Source organism: Castor canadensis, unplaced genomic scaffold (genome assembly GCF_047511655.1).
Source record: "Castor canadensis unplaced genomic scaffold, mCasCan1.hap1v2 HAP1_SCAFFOLD_88, whole genome shotgun sequence".
Classification (NCBI taxonomy): Eukaryota; Metazoa; Chordata; class Mammalia; order Rodentia; family Castoridae; genus Castor; species Castor canadensis.
This window is the reverse complement of record NW_027395334.1, coordinates 16,220-41,164: the sequence shown is the minus strand read 5'-3', so window position 1 is coordinate 41,164 and position 24,945 is coordinate 16,220. Positions and strand designations below refer to the sequence as shown.

The 24,945-nt window shown below is 61.0% G+C and overlaps 2 protein-coding genes across 3 annotated transcripts; one reads left to right on the top strand and one right to left on the bottom strand.

Annotated features, from left to right (window-relative positions):
* The first annotated feature begins 631 nt into the window (after positions 1-631).
* LOC141420280 (arrestin domain-containing protein 2-like) lies at positions 632-4,115 on the top strand. Its single transcript, XM_074064549.1, has 8 exons — positions 632-977; positions 1,088-1,154; positions 1,250-1,397; positions 1,756-1,858; positions 1,938-2,194; positions 2,349-2,511; positions 2,837-2,988; positions 3,320-4,115. The coding sequence occupies exons 1-8, from the start codon at positions 704-706 to the stop codon at positions 3,356-3,358; spliced, it is 1,203 nt and encodes a 400-aa protein (XP_073920650.1). The 5' UTR covers positions 632-703; the 3' UTR covers positions 3,359-4,115.
* A 6,183-nt stretch (positions 4,116-10,298) lies between these two features.
* On the bottom strand, positions 10,299-24,494 carry LOC109699530 (interleukin-12 receptor subunit beta-1). 2 transcript variants are annotated; one of them, XM_074064545.1, is made up of 17 exons: positions 24,388-24,494; positions 23,168-23,300; positions 21,156-21,215; positions 20,525-20,642; positions 18,573-18,748; positions 17,404-17,537; positions 15,793-15,829; positions 15,545-15,670; positions 15,313-15,395; positions 14,805-15,042; positions 14,456-14,623; positions 13,170-13,307; positions 12,859-13,014; positions 12,474-12,611; positions 12,014-12,110; positions 11,673-11,754; positions 10,299-10,841 (listed from the first exon to the last, which is right to left on the bottom strand). In XM_074064545.1, exons 2-17 carry the CDS (start codon positions 23,220-23,222, stop codon positions 10,482-10,484), a joined length of 2,166 nt encoding a protein of 721 aa, XP_073920646.1. In that variant the 5' UTR covers positions 23,223-23,300; positions 24,388-24,494; the 3' UTR covers positions 10,299-10,481. The 2 variants fall into 2 exon arrangements, with proteins under 2 accessions (XP_073920646.1, XP_073920647.1); XM_074064546.1 differs by having other exon boundaries at positions 12,474-12,608.
* Positions 24,495-24,945: the final 451 nt, after the last annotated feature.

Sequence of the window (24,945 nt, the reverse complement as noted above, 5' to 3'; positions counted from 1 at the left end):
CCCTTTCCGCTGCGCCTCTTGCAGCTGGACCTGGCTTTTTATGACCCGATTGGTGGTGGCGAGGCCTCTGGGGTCCCCGTTGTCACCCGGGGGACGGGGAAGGGGGTGGGGAGCATGGCGGAGCCCCAAGAGGCTCTTATGGGGAAACTGAGGCCCAGGAGGGACCCGAGGATGGCTGGGCGTCCCCGCCCTGCGCCCGTCTCTGCCTGGGGACGCAGGCTGGGGATGCGCGGGGAAAAGGAGTCTGCAGCAGGCGAGCGGTGGGGAGGGGACAGCAGGCGACAAGGGACAGCTGGGGCGAGCTGACGATCCAGAGCGCGGTGCCTTGGAGGGGTGGAGCTGGGCTGCGCGGTGATCCATGCCCGGCCTCAGGGCCTCAGTTTCCCCTCTTAACCCTGGGGGTCCCCGCGCGCACCGCGAGGGCGCGAGCTAAGAGCGCAGCGCGGCCGCGCACCAGCGTTTTATAGACTCCACGCTGTTTGTGAGGCCACGCCTCCTCGTAGTGCTATTGGTGGAATCCCTTCCGCGGGGGCGAGGCTTTCGCGTGAGGCCACGCCCACCACTCCTGGGTCTATATAAGCGGCGTCCCGCACTCTTGGCGGAGTCAGTCTCTGGCGCTGTGGACCCCATGCGTTTACGCTCGCGTTTTGGGGGGCCGTCGCCGTTCTCCCGCTCGCGGGTTCGAAGCCAGGGTGGGCGCGCGATGGTGTTCGGCCAGGTGAAGGCGTTTGCGGTGCGACTGGATGGCGCGAGTGCGGGCGCCGAGCCGGTGTTCAGCGGCGGCCAGGTCGTGGCGGGCCGGGTGTGGCTGGAGCTGACGGGAGCGGCGCGCGTGGGCGCCCTGGGGCTGCGCGCGCGGGGCCGCGCGCACGTGCACTGGACCGAGTCGCGCAGCGCGGGCGCGAGCACCGCGTACACGCACAGCTACAGCGAGTGCGTGGAGCTCCTGAGCCACCGCGCCACGCTGCTGGCGCCAGGTACACGTTGGGGGACCCGCACCCCCCCCTTCGCCCCGCGCGCGCCTGGCGCACCCCGAGTTCCCCGCGCGCAGCCACTGAGCCACCACCCCCCACCTTTTCCGACCTAGACACCGGGGCCACCACGACGCTGCCTGCGGGGCGCCACGAGTTCCCGTTCAGCTTCCAGCTGCCCCTGTAAGTTGGGGTGCCCGGGGCTCCCCCGACACGTTGGGGACCTCGCTTCACCTAGGTCTCTGCCCTGAGATCGTGTCCCTCCATCCGTCCCCCAGCGCCCTGGTGACATCTTTCGAGGGCAAGCATGGCCATGTCCGCTATTGCGTCAAGGCCACCCTGCACCGGCCCTGGTTCCCTGTGCGCCGGGCCAGGAAGGCGTTCACGGTCATTGAGCCCCTGGACATCAACACGCCCGCCCTGCTGGTGAGAAGGGCCGGCTGTCACTCCCGCCACAAAGTGGGGGTCACTGGGGTTCCCGGAGGCAGATGTGACGAGGAGAGTGGGACCTTTGATGAGCTGGGTGCCAATGCCGGCTGCACCTGTGTGCTGTGTGGCTCTGGGCAGGTGTTTCACCCTCTCTGATGCCGGGGCTGCTCCGCGCGCTTTGGAGTTTAGAAGCTGGGACACGAGGGTTGTTGAAAAAAACCGAGTCCCTGGGGAGGAGGGCTCAGCAGGTGCAAAGGCCCTGGGGTGACCGCAGGCTTGGCCATGGCCGCTAGGAACCGCAAGGGGCCTAGCGGACACCAAGAGACGCATGCGTGTCCCTGTCCCCCACCCGCAGGCCCCTCAGGCGGGCACCCGCGAGAAGGTGGCCCGGCCCTGGTACTGCGCCCGCGGCCTCGTGTCCCTGTCGGCCAAGATCGACCGCAAGGGCTTCACGCCAGGTAGCGAGCGGCCGGGCGGAGGGCGGCTGGGGCTCTGGAAGGAGGCGTGGGGGGGAAACTGAGGCCGCCGTCTGCGCAGGAGAGGTGATCGCCATCGTCGCCGAGGTGGACAACGGCTGCGTGCGCCCCGTACTCCCGCGCGCCGCCCTGGTGCAAACGCAGACGTTCGTGGCCCGCGGCGCGCGCAAGCAGAAGCACGCGGTGGTGGCCAGCGTGGCGGGGGAGCCCGTGGGCGCGGGGCAGAGGACGCCGTGGCGCGGCCCCGCACTGCGCATCCCGCCGCTGGCGCCGTCCATCCTGCACTGCCGCGTGCTGCACGTCGCCTACTCGCTCCAGGTGCGCGGGGCGCATAGGGGACGCGGCGCACGCAGTGGACTCGGGGACGCGGGGTGCGCAGGGGACGCGGGGCGCGCAGGGGCGCAGGGGACGCGGGGTGCAGGTGAGGAGGCGGCCTAGAGGCCGTGCGCCCACCGTGCGTCCTTGTCCCCAGGTCAGCGTGGACATCCCTGGCGCGTCCAAGCTGCGGCTGGAGCTGCCGCTGGTGGTCGGCACGGTCCCCCTGCACCCCTTCAGCAGCCGCTCGTCCAGCGTGGGCAGCCAGGCCGCCTTCCTGCTCGACTGGGGGCCGGGAGCGCTGCCTGAGCCCCCCGAGGGTGAGGACGCCATGCCTTGGCGGGTGGACAGTGGGCAGAGGTGCCCCCCTCACCTCCAGTGTCCACGTCCTCAGCTGTGTCACTGGCTGTAGTGCAGAGGACAAGGGTCCAGGTCACCTAGGGCAGAAATGTGAGACCCTATGGGAAAGGTCACCAGGCACAGGGGTTGGCACAGTGGCTCGGGGGCGACAGCCCCTGCCTAGCAACCCTAGTAAGCCTGAGGCCCTGGGTTTGGGTGGCCCAGGGCCACCAAAAAAGGAATAATGAGGTCATCTAGAGCCCCACAGCCCCGCAGCTGTCCTGCTCACCCACCACTTGCTTCCAGCCCCTCCTGAGTACACGGACGTGGTGACAGAGGAGGTGACGGCCACCGTGCCGAGCCCATTCCCACCACAGGACCCCGGCCTGTGCCTGGACGGCTCCTACTTTCTCTACATCCAGGAATTCCGCTTGCGCCCGCCGCCCCTCTACTCCGAGGTCAGTGCCCCGGGGTGGGACCGTGTCACTTTGTCCCCACCACCACCCACCCCACGCCTGGTTAGGGGGATTTTAAATTACCCAGCCTGAGACCTCAGCACGGGGGAGACCCAGGCAGGAGGAGGTGCCAAGGTCCAGGCCAGCCTGGGCTACACGGTGAGACCCTGTGTCCAGAAAAAACAAAACAAAACAAAAGAAAAACCGAACTCCTATGCATACATTCGGAACCCATGCCCTCCTGGTGCCCCTGTCTGCCAGGTATATTCCTGGGCACAGTGAGGGTGGCAGTGGGGGGGGGCGCGTGATGGCTTCATGGGCATGTCCCCTTCAGGAGGATCCCAACCCGTCTTCGGAGGCCATGACCTGCTGAGTGGCTAGAGGATGCCTGGACAAGCTAGGCTACAGCTGTGTGTCCACTTACGATGACTTTGCATTGAACCTGGGGAAAAGCAGTCTTGATGTGACACGGGACAAGGAGATACCAGGCTGGCTGTCCTCCTGTGGTGTTCCAATGTCCAGCAGAGTCCCAGACTGACTGTGCCCAGGCATAGACCGTTCCAGTCGTGTGGAACCAGGGGGACCCAGGCTGGGAGAAAGGAGAAAAAGCAGAAGAAGAATGAGGGGAAGGGCATTTTGCCTGAGACCTTTGTCGTATGAATAGGAGCTCGGCAAGCAGACAAGTGGAGAAAGTCGGTGCAGGACTTCAGAGCTGAGTGAGGCTGGCAGCCTCAGAACGGGGGGCGCAGAGGGCAGGTGGCAGTGACGTCGGCCTGGGGAAAGGGACTATGGAAAGCAGGTCACTGGAGCTCTGTCCGGCCTCTGGGTGGCCAGAACAGCGGCTGTGGCCTTTGAAGATTGAAGAGGACAGACTCCTGGCCCAGGGACTTCTTCTTCCAAGTCCCTCAGGACAGATCGGTTGCCCAGGACTTATGACAGGAAACCCCAGATCAGGACGGGACAGGCAGGACCAGCCTGGGGTGACACATTGGAGGACCCCCCCCATCCGTGCCCTGGGGAGCTGGACCAGCCCCCCCCGCCCTGCATTTCCGAGAGGCCTTAAGATGTTAAGATGTGTTCTCGTTTACAGTTATTTCATTTTTTTTACAAAATAAAAGGTTCTGTGCGCAGCTGTTAGTGTGTGGTTTCAGACCACATTTGAGGGACAGAGTTCCTGCCCAGTGAGAATCAAGGGGCCGAGCCTTCACAGGGGGAAACTGAGGCCCAGCTGGGGGATAAACCAGGCCCTGGACACCTCACCCACCCCCCGTATATAGTCTCCGTATTTCAAAATGATTCCACACCTTCCATCCTCCAAAGGGGCTTCCCCTCAACCCACGCGGCCGCCTGGATCAGTGCTTCTTCCCTTTTCCAGGCTGAGTAATATTCCCCGTGTTTAACGGCTCACGTGGGCAAAGTGAGCAGGAGAGAATGAGATGACACAGTGTCTCACTGTGACACTGATGGAGCCGCCACTCAAAACCGGCCCTGGCGGCCACGCCTGTGACCCTGGGCATGAGGTCCAGCGAGGCCAGGTCCAAAAGGAACAAGTGAATAAAACCTGCACGCTGGAGGCCAGGCCCAACGCTCAGGCCTCAAGCCCCGCCCCTGTGTCTAGGTCCCGCCCACAATGCAGGCCCCGCCCACAACGGAAGTATCCGCTCCTCAAGCTGAGACTCAGGCCCGGCCCCTGAGCCGAGGCCCCGCCCACAATGATGGCCCCACCTACAAAGGAAGTATCAGTTCCTCAATCTGAGACTCAGGCCCCACCCCTGTGTCTAGGCCCCGCCCATAATGCAGGCCCCACCTACAAAGGAAGTATCAGTTCCTCAAGCTGAGACTCAGGCCCCGCCCCTGTGTCTAGGCCCCGCCCACAATGATGGCCCCACCTACAAAGGAAGTATCAGTTCCTCAAGCTGAGACTCAGGCCCCGCCCCTGTGTCTAGGCCCCGCCCACAATGCAGGCCCCACCCACAACGGAAGTATCCGCTCCTCAAGCTGAGACTCAGGCCCCGCCCCTGCGGGAGGCCACGCCCATCTGGCTCCGCCCCCTTCTAGCCCCACCTCAGGGCCTTTGCCCGCGCTGTGCCTTATAGCCGGCTCCTCTTTGCACAATGGCGTCACCTTCCCAGTGTCACCCACTCTCCTGACTAAAGCCATCACCCACCCCTCCACCCTCCCTTCCACTGTCCCCATGGTCTTCCACTATGCGATCCCACTTAGATATCCATCCACTTCTTTGTCTGACACAGTGAGTGCAGGGCCAGGCCACGGCTCTGTCCCCAGTTGGCACCAGGTAAGCTGTGGACTGACTAACTGACGTTACAGACGAAGATCCTGATGGGCAAGGGACCCCCTTGAATTCAGACCCACCACACATGCGGTCAGACACCGGGCCACCCTGCCTGCCTGGCTGTGGCCCGGCCACCCCCGGTCACTTGTTTTCCCTCCAGCACTGGCAGGTGGCCCAGCCGGGCTGCTGTTCAGGAATCCCGACAGCCACGGGGCCACCAGGCACAGCCACCACCCGCTGTCCCCTGGGCACATTCTGTCCCGAGCACTGGGCTGTGGGCGGGAGGGAGGGGCACATGTCCCTGCTGGGCTCGGGTTACGGGATGGCCTGTCCGGTGGCCCTGTCCCCTCCAGCGCAGCCCCTGGACCCCTCCAGAGCGACGGACCCCAGGACCTTTGCACCTGCTCCCGCCTCCCTCGTTCTGAGCTCCAGGTCCGGCCTGGCCTGCGTGGTCCTGCGGCCACCAGGTTTGTGTGGGCCTGGCTGTGTCGCCAGTGTCCCCCGCACACAGGAAGGCGCTGGGTGACCATTTTTAACCCCGCCCCTGCCTGGGTACACCAGTTGGCACAGGCTGCAGTCACCCCACCCTTCTCAGGAAAGTCCCCAAACCTTTCCAGAAGCGATGACTCAGGCCACAGGGCCTGGGGGAGGGGGAGGCGAGGATGGCTGAGCCGAGACAGGTGGGGAAACTGAGGCACGGTGGCGTGTCCAAGGCTGGGCAGGAAGGGGATCTGACCGAGGTCCTTAAACAGGGGTCTAGGCGGGGCGTCCTCCCCCACCACCCCCCTTTTTTGTCCACTTTGTGGTTAGGCCAAGGTGAGCCTTTCGAGATGGAGTAGGTAGGGACTGGTGACACTGGATGGACAGGTGACACTGGTAAGGGACAGAGAGGGATGTTGACCTCTCCAAGGGAAGGATGGGGACTGAGGGCTCCGGGATGGCTTCTTGAGACGTTTGGGTTTTGATGTGTGGAGAGGAGGTCACCCCAGAGGCAAGAAGGCCCAGGGGGTCACGGTTCCAGCCTCAACGGGAACAGGACACTGACTGTCCAGGGACCCCTGACCCCCCGGTCAGTGCCACAGAGGACGTTGGGCCCAGTGTGGGCCTCCTAGGATGCCTGGCTTTTGATAGCAAAACTTCTACTCACCCTTCAAAACCCCACCTGCAATGTCCCTGTCTGCTGTGCACAGAGGAAGCATCAACCCAGCTGCTGCCTTGTTGGCCTTTGGTGGCTTACGGGGCCACAAAGTGACTTTTGGGGACAGTACCTGATCTCCCCCCGTGCCAGCCTCACCCTGGCCTCCCTGCCTTCCCAGCCTTGCATGAGGTGTAGGAGGCTCGTGGGGGACCAATGAGACTATTTGTGACACTGATTAATGTCGCAGAGTCCTCAGGGGACAGGAAAGATGGGACATGAGGAATTTTCAGTTCCTCACAATGCAGGCCCCGTGGACGCTCCCTGGGACCCGGGCCGGTGACAGTGACATCGCCAGCCTGGTGTTTTCCGAGCTTGGACTTGGCAGGGAGAAGTGACCCAGTTCTGTGGCCACACTGGTCGGTGACAAGTGACTGGTTTACAGAGCCACAGGGCAAAGCCAGCGCCAGGCTCCTTGGGTGTCACAAAACCGCCGTCAGCACCGTCCACCGCCTCAGGACGGTGTTTACCGAGGATCGAGTGACCAGATATGGGGTCACGGAGAAGCCACGTCAGGCTGGCACCTTGCTGGACATTGTGACAACGTCTCTGGACACTGACTGTTTACAGTGACATGGGCCAGCCATTTCCGAGGGGACCAGCCTGGTCTGGTGACTTCCACATGTTCCCGGTCCCCAGCGGGAGGCACGGCTCGTGCAAAGGTCCTGGGGTGCCAGGCCACCCTCACCTCATGGCACCCGAAGTCCCTTGACATTTGCAGGGGACAGTCCATGAGGCGGGGGCCTCATGAAATTTGGGGTCCCCTGGGTCACATGGGACTTCCGGCCCTGGGCCGGGACGGACAAAGGTTAGCCTCAGTTTCCCCTCTGTGCCCTGTGGGCTGGCAGGTGCGGCTGGGGGTGGATCCCCTTTAACAATCAGGGCCTGGTTCTGTCCCTTGCCTGGGCCCCAGCGGCCACCAGGAGGGACAGGTGGACCCGGCTGGGCGGTGCCTTCTGTCTGCTTGACCCTGTCTGTCTGTCTTAAGCTGACATCAGCTGACCTAAAGGACAGATGCACCATCACGCTGTCACCAGTACCAGTGAGGGGACACTCCAGGCCGTCCCTGTCACCCAGTGGCCAGTCGTGGCAATGGGCCGGTACCAGCCGGTTCCAGGTCGCGTCCCCAGCACAACATCCACTTCTGACTTCTGTTCCAGAGCCGTGTTGGGGCGAGGAGGCCGGGCAGGGGGTCATGGGGGACCAGAGGAGCACGCAGGGCACAAGGGTCACCGACAGGAGGTGCTGGGGACCCCACACTGGGGTCTGTGGGAGCAGCGATGGCTTCAGGTTTTAGGGGACCTGGGGGCCTCATCCCATTGCCGGAGGCCCAGAGGCTGCGGTGGCCCCACCGCCGATGTCCCCTGATGTCCCCGTGGGAAAGGTGCGACGCTCTGAACCTGGGAAATTTGCATTGCACCATCACTGCGCCAAAACCCTGGGTCCCTCCCAGCTCAGCTCCCTTATGCTAATGAGGATGAGTCTGTATGCTAATGAGCCGTCTATGGTAAGAGCTGATACGCCGTATGCTAATGAGGCAACGCCCCATGCTAATGAGCTGACATCTATGCTAATGAGCGGCAGCAGCCCTGGGCAACTTCAGGACGGGGGTGATCCAGGGCTCAAAGGGACAGAACCTGAGGAGGGGGTCCGGGGACACCAATTTATGAGGCACTTGTCCCCTTGTCACAAGCACAGGGACAGTCACCGTGGAAGTGGCCCTTGCAGGACCCTGGCCTGTCCCCCTGGAGCGTGGACACCGGGTGACACGGGGCTCCCTGGAGGTGGTGGCAGTGCCAGTTTTAGGAGACGGGTGACGAGGACACAGCCGGTGACCACGCCTCCTCCGCAGGGCCGAGGTGGCCAGGTGGAGTTTCTGGGAGACATTTGCGATTCTCACGAGCTGTCCCCCACTTGTGAGTCAGCTTGGGGGGGGGTTAATTTCCTTTTGGAGATTTTCATGATAAAAAAGCATTCAGAAAAGAAAGAAAAAGGTCCTCTGTGTGAGCTGCACGTCTCAGTGGACCACAAGATGGGGAGGACAGACGGCTACGATGTCCCCTGTCCCCCGTGTGCCCGGTCCTGCTAACACGGGGGGGCTGAAGGACTAGTAGCCAACGTCCATAAAGAACACCTACGAAGTGTCGGAGGAGCACAGCGGCAGACGGTCACCGAGGGGAAACCGAGGCAGCTCCACAGCAGGCATCGGGGAGTGAGACACGAACGGCAAAACCCGAAAGAATCCGAGCTGACACCCACGATAAAGAAAACAGCCACCAGCGTTTCTGGGCGTGTCAGAGCCACGGTCCCCGAGGACAAACCTGTCTGTCTGCCCTTCTGCCTCCTCCGAGGGGAGGGGCAGGAATCATTTGGGGTGCGGGGACGGGGGCGTGGCGGCCATATAAAGGACCCCGACCTGGTGGCTTCAAACAGCAGCGGGTTGAAAGTCGAGGTGACCTCACCTGACGCCCCAGCACTCCGGGTGACCGAGGCAGGAGGGTGACGAGTTCGAGGTCGGCCAGGGCTGCCCAGCGACACCCTGTCAAGAATAGGCACCCAGCCCGGCTGTGGCCCGAGGACGAGGGGGACCTGGTGGGGACCAGGGCTTGGGGCGGGGGTGAAGGGGGGGGACGTGTGACCGTGTCCCCTCCCCCTGGGACAAGTGGAGCCGGTTCTGCCACCTTGGGGTTCTGTGCAGCCGGTTGCCACTGTCCCTGTCCCCGTGAGAAAGTGTCCGTGGGATGCCTTAGCTCAGACTTTGTCTGGGAGAGCGGACGACCCTGTGACTCAGTTTCCCCTTCTGTGAACAAACCTGAGCACCGTTTCCAGGCCACAACACCCAGAAAAGAGAACAACGCGATGTCCATCGGCGGGCCAGAGGGGATGAGGGCCGGGCGGTGGAATATTACGCAGCCCGGAAGAGGAGCGAAACTCTGGTCCCTGTTACAACCCTGAGTGACAGAGCCACACACAGAGGCCACACGGGGTCAGAGCCGTGGACAGCAAACACCCAGACAGAGCAGGGGTCGGGGGTGACTGCTGATGGGGATGGAGGCTCTCTTTTGGGGGGATGGAAGATTCTGGAAGCAGACGTGGGGTTTGCACAACACTGTGCCTGTGACAATGTCACCAAACTGTGCACTTTGAGGCCATCTAAGGGGAGCAGGACACATGACCCCACCCCCCAGTCCCTAGCGTCCCCACGCTGGACACACAGGAGGTGGCTAATCCGGGGTGCAGGGAGACGGGGCGTTGCGAGGCCAGCTCTGCTCCCCAAGAGGCTGGGGCTGGGGTGCGCTGCTGCCCCCTGGTGGCCGACCAGGAAGAGCACGGTCAGCCTGGTTATGGGGACCCAGGTCCTCGCAGTCGGCCCCCTTGCCCAGTCCTGACCTCCGGGCTCCCCGAAAACGGGCATTCCGGAGGGAGGAGCAAAGGACAGACCAATGAAGATGTGTTGAATGACTAACCGAGCGTATCTTGAACGGCCAATACAGGTTTAGGGCGACATTGTGTGTTGATCAGGACACAGAGACCCCACAGAAAGCTCGAGTCCACTGCCTTCACCCCATTTCCCAGGGGGAGATTTGGGGGCCCCTCACTTCCTCCCCCCATAGTGTTTAGCGCCCCCTGGCTGCGCACCTGCGAATCCCACAAACCTGGAGACCCCTCCGCTGTGGGAGGAGCCACTCCCCCACGTGACGCCGCACCCGTGGCCACGCCCCCAGAGCAGACGGACCAATCACAGGGCCGGGGAGCCTCCTGCCGTTCCCAGCGGTTTCCAGGCTTCCCACGGCCGGAAGTGCTGTAACAGGTGGCACCGGGAAGGGAGAGGGGGAGGGGGAGGTGGCAGGGATCTCGGGGTCGCCAGGGCCTGGGGTCCATCCTGCCCGTGCTGTGTGGCCTCAGGCAAGCCGCTGAACCTCGATGGCCGATGGTGGGGCTGGGGACCACCCCGGTGTCTACAGGAGCAGGCGGCGTATACAGTAAGCGCTTAATCATCAGCCATCGCTATTGCAATAGTCGGTCTTCCTGGCCGGGAGGCTCGGGGCTCGAACCAGCTTCTTCCTCCGCCCTCCAGGGCCACCGAGGGTCGTCAGGCTCGGGGAAGCCTTGCAGCAGCTGAGCCAGGAGCGGCGAGAGCGCGGGGCGGCTGTGCAGCCCCAGGACCTTGGCGTTGTCACCTGGTACCTGGTCCTTGTCCTCCGAGCACAGCGCTGCGTCCACGCCTGGCTCAGGGACGACCTGGGGCAGCTCTGTCGTTCCGTCCAGAGCCTCGGGGCCGTCGCCCTGGTCCCAGGATGTCACCATCAGGGTCTCTTGCGGGGACACTTCCTCCGGGATGTCCACCGGGCTGGTCCACTGCCAAGCCTGGAAACGGAGGGCGGGGTCAAGAGTGTAGGCGGGGTAACGACTGAGAAATCAAGGCTGTGGGCGTGGCCAAGATTATGGGTGTGGTCTAGGCCAAGGCTGTGGGCGGGGCCGAGACTGACGGCGGGGTGGAGACTGTGGGTAGGTCGAGGGTGTGGGCGGGGCCAAAGCTATGGGAGGAGCCAACACTGTGGGCGGGGCCGGGACTGAGGGAGTCCTGTAGGTTGTGGGCGGGGCGGAGTCTGTGGGCGGGGCCGAGCACGTGGGGGGAGTCTAGCTTGTGGGCGGGGCCGGGCCCGTGGGAGGGGTCTAGGTTGTGGGCGGGGCCCTGCCTCCATCCAGGAGAGGATGAAAGGGACCAGGCCCCTACCGGGTAAATTCTCCCAAACCCCAAGCCCGGCTTGAGGATAGGCTTGGCCTCAGCGACCCTCGTTCGCCCCTCTTGCAGGACACCCCCACTTCTGGGCAGAGCGCGGCTCCGCCCCATTTCTAGCCAGGAGCATGTGACGTAGCCAATTAGGGCATCGCAGCAGCTGATTCACCCATAGGCTGAGCAGTGAGCATGTGACCTACCACGTGGACCAATCAGTGAAGGCCCTGAACCTTGTCTCCAGGCGACCCGGAAACCCTGAGCCTACAGGGAGGAGAGTGGTACCCAGAGCACAGAGCCCCTGGTCCCTGGATCCAGCCATGCCTGAAGTCCGCCTAGTGGGATTTTTCTCTTTTTTCCTGTTATGGAAGCCACTTTGACTTCTGTGGCTGCCGCTAGCGTCCTCCAGTGGATTTCTCTCGGGGCCACTGGGCTGTCCCAAGTGGAGGAGGAGAATTTACCTGCTCCCCTTGGCCGCCAGGAAACTCCACAGCCGAGCTGGCACAGGGTGTAGGCAGGGGTGGACACAGGTGCCACGCGGCCCTGGGGACAGAAGGGGACACATCAGAGAAGCAGTATCGCTGCCTCTTCCTCCCTTTCTATTGTCCTCACTTGTTTTTTTTCCATTGCTCTTAGGTTATGAAGGCTGTGAGGACACGGGCTGGGGGAAGGGAGGACCCCATAGATGCAGGTTCGAATCCAACGTCTGCCCCCTTCTGTGTCACCTCCTGATGCCTACCAGGGGGAGGCCATCATGATGGCCTCCCCATAACGACCCAGGCCGGGGAGAGGTGCGCGTTACCTGCTCAGTCCTAGGTACCCAAGGGTGCCCAAAAGGACGATGCTCACGAAGCTTCCCAGGGACGCGAAGACGATGGACAGCTGGGATATCTGCACCTCTGGGGATGGGAGAGCTCGGGCTGGAGGAGGGTCACCCCTGCTCCATGCAACCCCCAACCCCCCCTCAGGCTGGGGGAGGCAGAGGCTGAACCCCAAGGTGTCAAACTGGGATCCACAGTGGCCGTGGGTCAGAGGGAGGCATCCTGGAGGAGGGAGATTTGGGGCTGGGTTTTGAAGGATGAGTAGGAGTTCGACAATGGGGAAACAAACAGGCCCGGGGAGGTTGGTGAAGGGGGAGAGTAAATCTGACTGGGATTTTCTCCTGAGGGTCTAAGGGACCAGGGAGGGTTTGGGGTGGTCACTATGGAAAGGGTGAAGCAGTGCATGCTGGGTAAATGGCCAGCCCTGTGCACCCCGCTCACCGATGCTGAAGTGCTGGGGTCTGCTCCAGGTGCCCCGAAGCCATGCCGTGTCCGCACGCACCTGGACCACGTAAGCCGCACCCGCACGCAGGCCCTGGAGGGTCACTTGGGTCTCGGTGGGCCGCACCTGCCACTCTGCTGGGAGGAGGCAGACGTGGGTCCCGGAGGCCAGGAACATGGGGGCCAGGACACCTTGCTGAGGCACCCCAGCCCCTCAAGATCATGGAGGAAAAAACCTTCATCAACCAGGGCCGGGCACAGTCGCTCACACCTGTAATCCCAGCCACTCGGAGTCCACGATGGGGAGGAATGCAGTTGGAGGCCCGGGCAAAGAGTTAGGGAGACCCCATCTGAACAAGGGAGCCGAGCGCCTGTCCCCGCGCACCTGACACCCGGCCTCCAGCTTCTTCGCGGCACTGGACGACGTAGCCTCGCAGGACACCGGGGCAGTGGCTCAGGGGGGACGGCGTCCAGGTGACCCACACGGAGTCCTGGCTGTGGTTCCTCACGGACACGTGCTGTGGTGTCCCGGCCACCGAGGCTGCAAGGGACAGACGGGCACAGATTGAGCACCTCCTGTATGCACTGCACAGAGGCGGTGGGCCGGATCGCTCTGGCTCGTCCCCCGGGTCAGGACCACATGGCCTGTCGTTCCCTCCTGCTGGGGACACAGACCTTCAGGTGTGGGCCACTCACCATTGCCCCCAAAGAAGAAGGAGGACAGGACGGACGACCATGATGTGGGCTTGTCTGGGTGCATCGAGGCAAAGATGGTGACGTGGAAGCACTCCTCCCGTCCCATCGCCACAGGCGTGGGATTCCAGACGTGGGTCACTGGAAGGAAGAGCAGGAAACAGGACACTAAGTCCATCTGTGTCCCTACGCACTAAGAGCTCATAGGAAACTCCTACACATGCTGCAAAACCCTCGCACCAATGCCCCCCTCCTGGATCTCCTCCCTGTGCCGTCCCCAGCCCGTCCCCACCCACTGCAACGCCCTTGTCCTCCATGGGGCTCCCTAAGGCCGAGGTTTATATCTCACTGTGACACTGATGGAGCCGCCACTCAAAACTGTCCCTGTGGCCACGCCTGTGACCCCAGCGCGAGGTCCACGCAGCCTGGAGGCCAAAACCAGGTTGGTCTCAAAGGGAGAAGAGAACAAAGCCTGCGTGCTGGAGTTAGGGGGCCCCACTTCCCTCGCACACCCCCACTCTGCTCCTACCCCCTCCCCCACGTAGAGGCCACGCCCCTTGTGCAGGCCACGCCCAACGGGCATTGAAGTACCAGCTTCCCAACAGCACTTTAGGCCCCGCCCCCAGACGCAGGTCCCGCCCCTTCCGGCGGTCCCGCCCACTGGCAGTGAGGTATCACTTTCCCAACTGCAGCTTAGGCCACGCCCCCAGATGCAGGCCACGCCCGTCGTGGTGACCACGCCTCATAGGCAATGCAGAACCAGTTTGCCAACTGCAGCTTAGGCCACGCCCCCTCATGAAGCCCCTCCCCCCGCCCTTTACGGAGGCGGTGGAGCCCAGCAGCCGGACAGGAGGGTCACGCACGCCTCCCTCTCCTTCCTGACACCTCCTTATCTTTTTTTCTGGTTTTGGCAGGGTCAGGATTTGAACTCAGGGCCTGCACCTTGAGCAACTCCTCCAGTCCATCCGATTATTTTGAAGATGGGGTCTCCAGAACAATTTGCCTAGGGCTGGCCTCGAACCACGATCCTCCCCATCTCAGCCTCCTAGTAGCTGGGATTACAGCCGTGAGCCACCACACCCAGCTCTGAGGCCTCATTAATGTGCCACCAGCATTATGCTAAGTGGCACCTTGGATATTTAACAAACACCCTGGAGGTGACACTCATTACGAGGGTGTGACTTCTTGAAAGTGGTGACAGTTCCCTGGGACTCATGTCCCTGGAGGCTGCAGCCTGCCGGACACCGTAACAGAGGCCAGTTGAGCCACCATGAGGTGCTGACCCTTACCTGTGCCACCAGGGTCCCCGTCCTGGGGCGTGGTCACCATGCAGTGACCTTGGCTCTCGTTCTGGCTCCGTGGCCGCCATTCAATGCAATAAACGGTGCCCGGAGGCCGCGCTGCCCAGCTCAGGGCAGTGCCATCGGCTCCACTAGTGACATTCAGAGACCCGGGCTCTGCAAGGACACAGGCGTCAGGGGGACACTGGACGCTGGGGCCGGTGCAGCAGCCAATCCAACCCCCGCCCCAGCATCCAGCTGGTCCCCATTGGCGACATCACCACGTTGACGTCTAGCATTAATTGAGCACCAGCTGTATGCCAGCTACCCGGAGATGATGACGGAACCCGTGTGTCACCTGCGTGGTCCTCGGCGGGCAGGTGCCACGTGCGGTTGGGACCGGGGCCGAAGCGAGTCTTGGAGAACACGGCTACGTCATAGGCGGATCCCGACAGGAAGAAGGGCTTCCCCAGGCGAAGGGTCCTGGTGGCCCTGGGCTGGCACCGGCAGGACAGCATATGGACTCTCACGAAGTGAGTGACCGCGGCACCCGGCGCTGGCCCCCGGCAGCCTTCTGGGAGTGCCAGCTGCGGCGGCTGTGGGAGGACAGACATGGCAGCAGTGGGGACAACGGGAGCGGGTGCCCTAGAGGTCACTTGCACCGATGTTTTTTTTTTTTTTTGGTGGGATGGGATTTGAACTCAGGGCTTTGCAGGTGCCCCATGGCTTGAGTCACACCGCCACTCCACTTAGAGATGGGGTCTCAGCCTGGCTTTGAACCTTGATCCTCCCGATTTCAGCCTCCCAGGTAGCTGGGATTACAGGCGTAAGTGACTGCTCCCGGCTCCATCCCCATCCCCTGTCACCTGTCCCAGCAGGGCCACCAGCCGTCTCCCGTCTGGGCCCAGTGGCTCCTTCTCCAAGGTGACCTCAGGGACCGAGACAGGGTCTGCAAGGAGGGGAAATCCAGAAGGAAATGGAGGACCCCGCTGGCCAGGTGCTGGGTGCCATCCTCCTGCCTCCGCCTCCCAAGAACCGGGATTTCAGGTGGGCACTGCCACTCGTCCATCTTCCTAACGTCTGTCCACCCATTCTCACCAGGGGGGACGCACACCGAGTCACTCCAGCTGCTCCAAGGGCCTCCCGGGAACCCTGCCACCAGGCGTCGCCGCCGTATCTGGATCTCCTGGGCCACGTCCACCTCCAGAGGGCACAGGCAGGACTCTGGGGAGGGACGGGAGGGACAAAATCCTCTTTGCAGGTAAACAGTTTAGCATGGAGCCCCGCACGCAGTAGGCGTCCAATTGATGCTGACTCACAGCAGGTTCTGCTGTTATTATGCCCACCTAAGCCGCTGCTGCCGTCCTGAGGTCCACAGTCGCCCTGGAAAGAGACAGAATATACACACAACTGCTGCTGCTCTCTCTCTCTCTCTCTCTCTCTCTCTCTCTCTCTCTGTTGACCCTGGGTCTCATTCTGCACCCGAGGCTGTCATGTTTCTGTCACATCAAAACCAGTGGTAAAGACAGATGGATGAGTGGATGGATGGGTGGATGGGTGGATGGGTGGGTGGATGGGTGGATGGGTGGATGGGTGGATGGTTGGGTGGGTGGGTGGATGGGTGGGTGGGTGGGTGGATGGGTGGGTGGGTGGATGGATGGATGGATGGGTGGATGGATGGATGGATGGGTGGATGGATTGATGGGTGGATAGGTGGATGGTTGGGTGGGTGGATGGATGGGTGGGTGGATGGATGGGTGGATGGATGGATGGGTGGATGGATGGGTGGATGGATGGGTGGATGGATGGATGGGTGGATGGATGGGTGGATGGATGGGTGGATGGGTGGATGGGTGGATGGGTGGATGGGTGGATGGATGGATGGGTGGATGGATGGGTGGATGGATGGGTGGATGGGTGGATGGATGGATGGGTGGATGGATGGGTGGATGGATGGGTGGATGGGTGGATGGATGGATGGATGGGTGGATGGGTGGATGGGTGGGTGGATGGGTGGGTGGATGGGTGGATGGATGGGTGGATGGATGGGTGGATGGGTGGATGGATGGATGGATGGGTGGGTGGGTGGATGGGTGGATGGATGGGTGGATGGATGGGTGGATGGGTGGATGGATGGGTGGATGGGTGGATGGATGGATGGATGGGTGGGTGGGTGGATGGATGGATGGATGGGTGGATGGATGGGTGGATGGGTGGATGGATGGATGGATGGGTGGGTGGGTGGATGGATGGATGGATGGGTGGATGGATGGGTGGATGGGTGGATGGATGGATGGATGGGTGGATGGGTGGATGGATGGATGGATGGGTGGATGGGTGGATGGATGGATGGATGGGTGGATGGATGGGTGGATGGGTGGATGGGTGGGTGAATGGGTGGGTGGATGGGTGGATGGATGGGTGGATGGATGGGTGGGTGGATGGGTGGATGGATGGATGGGTGGATGGACGGGTGGATGGGTGGATGGATGGGTGGATGGGTGGATGGGTCAGTGGATGGGTGGGTGGATGGGTGGATGGGTGGATGCATGGGTGGGTGGATAGATGGGTGGATGGGTGGATGGATGGGTGGATGGTTGGATGGGTGGATGGTTGGATGGACGGGTGGATGGATGGATGGATGGATGGGTGGGTGGATGGGTGGGTGGGTGTTGGATAAATGAATGCTGTAAAGTGAGTTTGGGAGTTTACTGCAGGGTGCAGAGCTGTCCCCAGGGCTGGAATGAATTTGCCACCTGCTGTAATTTGGCGCCACATCTGCTGTGTGAGGAAGGAGGCCGAGTCAGGTCTGAGTGTTCAAAGTCCCCCTGGGCTGCACTGAGACAGGAGTGGATCAATTGGTCATGGTGGCCGCTGTGAATGTGGTGACCTTGGTGACAGTGAGACGGTCATTGAGCACACCCTGGCGTGTCCTCCATAACCTGGAATCAACTCACCACCTCCCATGAGCTGTTGGCTGTCCGCCGTCGGAACTGCACCTCGGCCATGTCCTCAGGGGCGTCCCACTCCATCCTCAGCTGTCCTGCTGTCCTGGACTCCTTGATGTCCCCCAGGGGAGGGTCGTACCTAACTGCAAGCAGATGTGGGGTTCAGAAGAGCAGCCTCATGTGTGTGTGTTTAGGAATCCCAAATTCTGTGAAATCCACCAGGGGCGACCCACTGAGGCCCCCTTGGGAGTCAGGGTCACCCTTGGGGGTCCGGCCAGGCTGGGAATTCTACAATGCAGAGAATAAATACAGATATTTCTATCCAGCACTGGGTCAGCGAAAATCCCCTGGAAACAGTGACAGTCCTGGTGGGTGAGTTTGAGGTGAAATAGGCACCTGTGTATGTGCGGTGCGAAGGTAATTGTGTATTTTTGGGAGACAATTATGACAGAAATATTACTAAGTTTTTACACCCATCATCAGCAGCCTGAGCTGAGGAGAAGCAAAAAGGATTCCTGCTGTGCCTTGATCACGCCATACCTGACTCCCCTTTTATTGGGGATCTACAAATGAACCCCGGGCTTTTTCCATATTGGAGCAAAAATAAATTTAAGGACATCACGTTTGGTTTGGATACAGAAGCAATCGAGGGTGCATCCCTCATCTTCGATACTTAAATTCCTCTCTGTGTTTGCTGAGCGCACCTAAGATCTTCTCAGATGGTTTTATGGGGAACCCCAGACACCACAACTGGTTCCACCTCAGGGTCTTTCACGAGTGGGCGTTTTGTATCTGAAGAGTTTATTTTGGCCTTGAATTTGGTTTCTTTTCTTTAGGGACCTCCGCACTCGGGGTGAGTGCTTGCCTAGCATGCAAGAGGCCGTGCTGCACCCCACACCGGAAATCAGAAGCAGTGCACATCACGGTAGAGCCTGGCCACGTCCCCCGTGTCGTGCTACACACAGGGCACGTCCACTGCTGTCCGCAGAGTTGGTGGACAGAGCCAGACACCCACCACCCATAGCAACCGGGATGCCCAGCTCTGGGGGATGAGTCGGGGAGCCAGGAAAGCCGGCACCGAGGTCCTGACTGCAAACTGCTGGACCCCCCCAGGGCTGGACTCGGGGACTTGGGTGTCTACAAGGGACAAAGAGACAGGGAGGACATGCAGAGCTGACCCCAGTTGTAGAGTCTCAGGGTGATCTCAGGTGACCTCTCCGTCCGGTTCTGGTTCGCGACCCAGGATTCCACCCAGAGGGTGACGTTGGACAGGACCGACACCCCGTCCTGGTCAGAGAACTGCAGCTGGGTGGCCGGGCCGGCCGGGAAGAAGCAGCAGCGCCCGGTGTGCAGGCTGTGGACAGACGGACACAGCGCCATGAGTCGGGGGTCACGGTGGACCCCAGCTGACCGCACTGCAGCACCATTGGCCTCACATAGTACATGGTTCTGTCCCCTTTAGGTCACCATCGCCAGCCAGCGCTGCCCTGGACATTAATCCAGGTCTGACACGGCTGAAGGACCCAGAATATTCCAGAAAGGGTGGACGGGTGGATGGATGGACAGGTGGGTGGAAGGATGGGTGGATGGATGGGTGGATGGGTGGGTGGGTGGATGGGTGGGTGGATGGATGGATGGGTGGATGGATGGATGGATGGGTGGATGGGTGGATGGATGGATGGGTGGATGGATGGATGGATGGGTGGATGGGTGGATGGGTGGGTGGGTAGATGGATGGGTGGATGGATGGATGGGTGGATGGATGGGTGGATGGATGGATGGGTGGATGGATGGGTGGATGGGTGGATGGATGGATGGGTGGATGGATGGATGGATGGGTGGATGGGTGGATGGATGGGTGGATGGATGGATGGGTGGATGGATGGATGGATGGGTGGATGGGTGGATGGGTGGATGGGTGGGTGGGTAGATGGATGGGTGGATGGGTGGATGGGTGGATGGATGGGTGGATGGATGGATGGGTGGATGGATGGGTGGATGGATGGATGGGTGGATGGATGGGTGGATGGGTGGATGGATGGATGGGTGGATGGATGGATGGATGGGTGGATGGGTGGATGGGTGGATGGGTGGGTGGGTAGATGGATGGGTGGATGGGTGGATGGGTGGATGGGTGGGTGGATGGGTGGATGGGTGGATGGATGGGTGGATGGGTGGATGGATGGATGGGTGGATGGGTGGATGGATGGATGGATGGGTGGATGGGTGGGTGGATGGGTGGATGGGTGGATGGATGGGTGGGTGGGTGGGTAGATGGATGGGTGGATGGGTGGATGGGTGGATGGGTGGATGGATGGATGGATGGGTGGATGGGTGGATGGGTGGGTGGATGGGTGGATGGGTGGATGGATGGGTGGGTGGGTGGGTAGATGGATGGGTGGATGGGTGGATGGGTGGATGGGTGGATGGATGGATGGGTGGATGGGTGGATGGATGGGTGGATGGATGGATGGATGGGTGGATGGGTGGATGGGTGGGTGGATGGGTGGATGGATGGGTGGATGGGTGGATGGATGGATGGGTGGATGGGTGGATGGATGGGTGGATGGATGGATGGATGGGTCGATGGGTGGATGGATGGGTGGATGGATGGATGGATGGGTGGATGGGTGGATGGATGGGTGGATGGATGGATGGGTGGGTGGATGGGTGGGTGGATGGGTGGATGGGTGGGTGGATGGGTGGATGGGTGGATGGATGGATGGATGGGTGGATGGGTGGATGGATGGGTGGATGGATGGGTGGATGGGTGGATGGGTGGATGGATGGATGGATGGGTGGATGGGTGGATGGATGGATGGATGGGTGGATGGGTGGATGGATGGATGGGTGGACGGATGGGTGGATGTGTGGATGGGTGGAAAAGTGGATGAGTGGGTGGGTGGGTGGGTTGGTTTTTGAGGAAGAGCTTGAGTACGAAGGAAGGACTCATCATCCTCACGGTCACTCAGGGACCCCATAATTTCCCACTCTCACTTCATATATGAAGATGGAGGGCTCCCACTCCCACGGACGGGAATCTTCCCTCCAAGGTCACCTGAGTGGACCCTGGTGGACTGAGTGCAAGTGCGTGTTAAATGCAGACCTTGGGGTCATTTTGGGTCCTCACCAGCATCTCAGAAAGTGGCTGACCCCGTCCTTCGGTCCCTCATATCGCCAGGAACACTCATAATGACCAGCGCTGAGGACTCGGTAGCAGCTCAGGTCCCTGGGGCCCGAGGTAATGCCTGCAAGAGACCACGGATTTTAGGGGACAAAGCAGATAGGTGACAGCCCTCACCATCCCTGTACCTTTACAGCTCCTCCCGTGAGCCTCTTTTGTGTCCCCAAGCCGCCAGGCACACCCTGCTTCAGGGCTTTTGCACAGGCCATGGCCTGTGCTGGGGCCACCCTTTCACCAGGTTGTCCTGGGGTCCTTTTCAGTACTGGGATTGAAGCCACACAGCAAGTCCTTGACACCAGCTGCACCTCCAGTCCAGTAAATAGAATGGTCTGATACCCTTCGGTGCTGGACCCTCCTTGTTGTCATTAATGACCAGGAATGTTCCAGTGACACCTGCCTGGGGCTGAGTCCACACACTGATCCGTAAGTCACGGACATAAACCCCACGACCGTGCTGGGGACAATGAAGCTACACAGGTGCCAGCATTCAGGACACCCCAAACCTCGGCAGTGGGGGAGCAGACGGGGGAAGGGACCCATCGAGGCCACTCGCCTACAGAGAGGAGCCACTGCTAACCTGAGTGTGTGTCCTGATACGGCAGGTCCTGAAAACAGCACTGGCTGCTCCCGCATGCAACTGCAGGGAAGGAAGGGACAGTGACATGTGATGTTGTGCACGGTTGGGGTCAGTGTGCCATCTGCAGGATGCGACCATCCACCGTGCACCCACCCACCCATCCACCCACCCACCCTTCCACCCATCCATCCATCTATGCACCCGTCCATCCATCCATCCACCCATCCACCCATCCATCCATCCATCCATCCATCCATCCATCCACCCACCCATCCACCCACCCATCCACCCATCCACCCATCCATCCATCCATCCATCCATCTACCCATCCATCCATCCACCCACCCATCCACCCACCCACCCATCCACCCATCCATCCATCTATGCACCCGTCCACCCATCCACCCATCCACCCATCCATCCATCCATCCACCCATCCACCCATCCACCCATCCATCCATCCATCCATCCATCCACCCATCCATCCATCCATCCATCCACCCATCCATCCATCCATCCATCCATCCACCCATCCATCCATCCATCCATCCATCCACCCATCCATCCATCCATCCATCCACCCATCCATCCATCCATCCATCCATCCATCCATCCACCCATCCACCCATCCATCCATCTATGCACCCGTCCATCCATCCACCCATCCACCCATCCATCCATCCATCCACCCATCCACCCATCCATCCATCCACCCATCCACCCATCCACCCATCCACCCATCCACCCATCCATCCATCCATCCATCCACCCATCCATCCATCCATCCACCCATCCACCCATCCACCCATCCACCCATCCACCCATCCACCCATCCACCCATCCATCCATCCACCCATCCACCCATCCACCCACCCATCCACCCACCCATCCACCCATCCATCCACCCATCCATCCATCCATCCATCCACCCATCCACCCACCCATCCACCCACCCATCCACCCATCCACCCACCCATCCACCCATCCACCCATCCACCCATCCATCCATCCATCCATCCACCCATCCATCCATCCACCCATCCATCCATCCACCCATCCACCCATCCATCCATCCATCCACCCATCCATCCATCCATCCATCCATCCACCAATCCATCCATCCATCCATCCACCCATCCATCCACCCATCCATCCACCCATCCACCCATCCACCCACCCATCCACCCATCCACCCATCCACCCATCCATCCATCCATCCATCCACCCATCCATCCATCCACCCATCCATCCATCCACCCATCCACCCATCCACCCATCCATCCACCCATCCACCCACCCATCCACCCATCCATCCATCCATCCACCCATCCATCCATCCACCCATCCATCCATCCATCCACCCATCCATCCATCCATCCACCCATCCATCCATCCATCTACCCCATTAACTCCTGGACACTGGGCAGATATCCCCTGGTGGACACTGAGTTGCACTTTGGGGTCCCCGTGGCGACTTCCCCAGGCAGACTCAGCATTGAGACCCAGTGCTGGGAGTCAGGGATAGGTTGAGATGCCAGAAAACCCCGGCTTGGAAAGATGGTAGGGTTCGAGTGGCAGTTTTGCGGCCACTCTGTTGGCCTGGCTGTCCAGCAGTGACAACTAGGGACATTCCCCATGTTCAGTGTCCCCCTCAGCTATGGGATCCCCAGTTCTGCCAGCGTCTGTGCTCTTCCGCACGTGTTCCTAGGCCACAGGGGGCCAGGCCTGAAGCCGTTGTCCTTCCTGGGACTAGAGTGGACTGACCCCACGCTCTAAGCCGGAGAGAGACACAGGAGTGTGGACGCCCCGTCCTCTCCGTGTCCCCGTCGTTGGGACACACGCATTGCATGGTGTCACCATGTCTGTCAGGTCATCCATGACCCAGATTCAACCCCAGAAACCCTCATCACCCATGTGACATTTTGCAGACAGAAAGGCTAAGGGACAGACAGGTGGCTGTGACCCTGGACCCCAGTCTGCACCCCACATTCCACGTTAGGGGGGGGACTCACCACTCAGCCAGGACAGCAGAAGGAGGACACACAGCCTGGTCATCAGCCACCTCATCACCGGGTCCACGTGGAGCCCTCAGCCCCATTGACATAGGACACGGTCACCTTGTCCCCTCCCCGGAACACGTTGTAGCTGAGTATGAAAAAAAAAAGACAAAGGAAAAAAAAAAGTGTCACATCCCCTCCTAGGACAAGTCAAAGTGAAAAAGAAACCCAGGAAGTCAGCTCGGGGGTGGTGGCCTCGGAGGCTGGGTACCTCTGGTTTTGGGTCAGGACTGGAACTGGACCTCAGTGACCTCAGCAACCTATGAGACCCCGGAGGTGACCAGGAGCTGGTGTCCGGGAAGGTCACATATTCACTCGTCCAACCACGTGTCCCCAAGTTCAGGGTGACCCCCTGTGTCCCCCAACCTCGAGCCCCTAAAGGTCATTTTCTTAAGTTTCAAAGCCGAAGCGGGGTTGTCAGCTCCAGGCCAGCTGAGGCCACTGAGCGACCCATCAGGAAAACCCTAAGTGACATCAAAGGTGAATTTTATCTCAGGGATTTCCCCTAAAGGCACCATGGAGGGGACAGGGTGGGGGGCTTGTGTTGTGGACTTCGGGGGAAACTGAGGCCAGGGTGGTGGCTCCTCCCCCCTCAGGGGCAGCTGGGCTGGCCGGGGTCAGGCGTCCCAAGACTGTGAGGTCAGCGTCTCGAGGACAAAGAGGCAGTGTCCCCGGCCTGGCACAGTGGGGACCGGACCCCGTGACCCCACACAGAGTGGCCTTCTGTGGCCATGGGGCCCAGGCCAGGGGCTCCCCACCTTCAGAGTGGACTGTTTGAGGGGAGACATCACCCCCACAGTCAGCCACCGTGATTGTCACCAGCAGGGCCACCATCTGTGCCCAGGGTCACTGCCTGGGAGTGAGGAAGGAAGGGAGGGCTGGGGGGAAAGACAGGTGGACATTGGTGGAGAAGTGGACACTCCAGCTGGGCAGAGAATGAAGTGGGATTATTTGTAGGGCGTCTCCCCCCCACCAAGCCCCCTAGCTCAGTACTGGGGACACCAGGTGGTCCTGGCGCTGTGTTAGGGGCCGTGCAGCCGGCCACATGGGCAGGGCTTTGAGCCCCAGGCCTTACGAGGGGAGGCCCGTCTCCAAGGGCACTGGGGCGCCATGGTGGGTGTGTGAGTGGGACGGTGGGGAGGACCCAGGTTCACGTGAGGCACCCCAAGACTCACCACAGGCTGATTGCTGGGTGTCACATCTGGGCGCCCCCCGGGCCCCTCAAAGTGTGATCATCACCCAGGCCTGCCCCACGTTCTGATGGCTGTGGGTTGGGTGGAGGGGAAGCAGGAAGGAACAAGTCACAGGGGCCGGAAACCGTGACAGAAGAAACCACAGAATGTCCTCGCCACCCGCCCCCCCACACCCCGAGCTTCTGCGAGAGGCTGAGCTTCCCTTCCTGTGCCCCAGATTCTAAAATGCTCCTGAGGGGCGTCCAAGGAGGGCATTGAAGGATGAGGAGGAGTTCGGTTTATTCACTTCATGAATACACTTAGAGGCATGTGTCGCCAAAGAACATTTTTAAACATGTAACCGCGACTCCACGAGGGTCATTTCAGGATAACTTTGCTGCTTCATGGACTGGATTTTTTTGGGGGGGTGGGATTGGGTTCTCCAGGCAGCTGCAAGGTGTCTATCCCTTGAGACACCGCCAGCCCTTCTGCTTTAGTTATTTCCCTGGGGCCGGTCTTCATCCTTGATCCTTCGACCTACAGACTCTCAGGTGGCTGGGA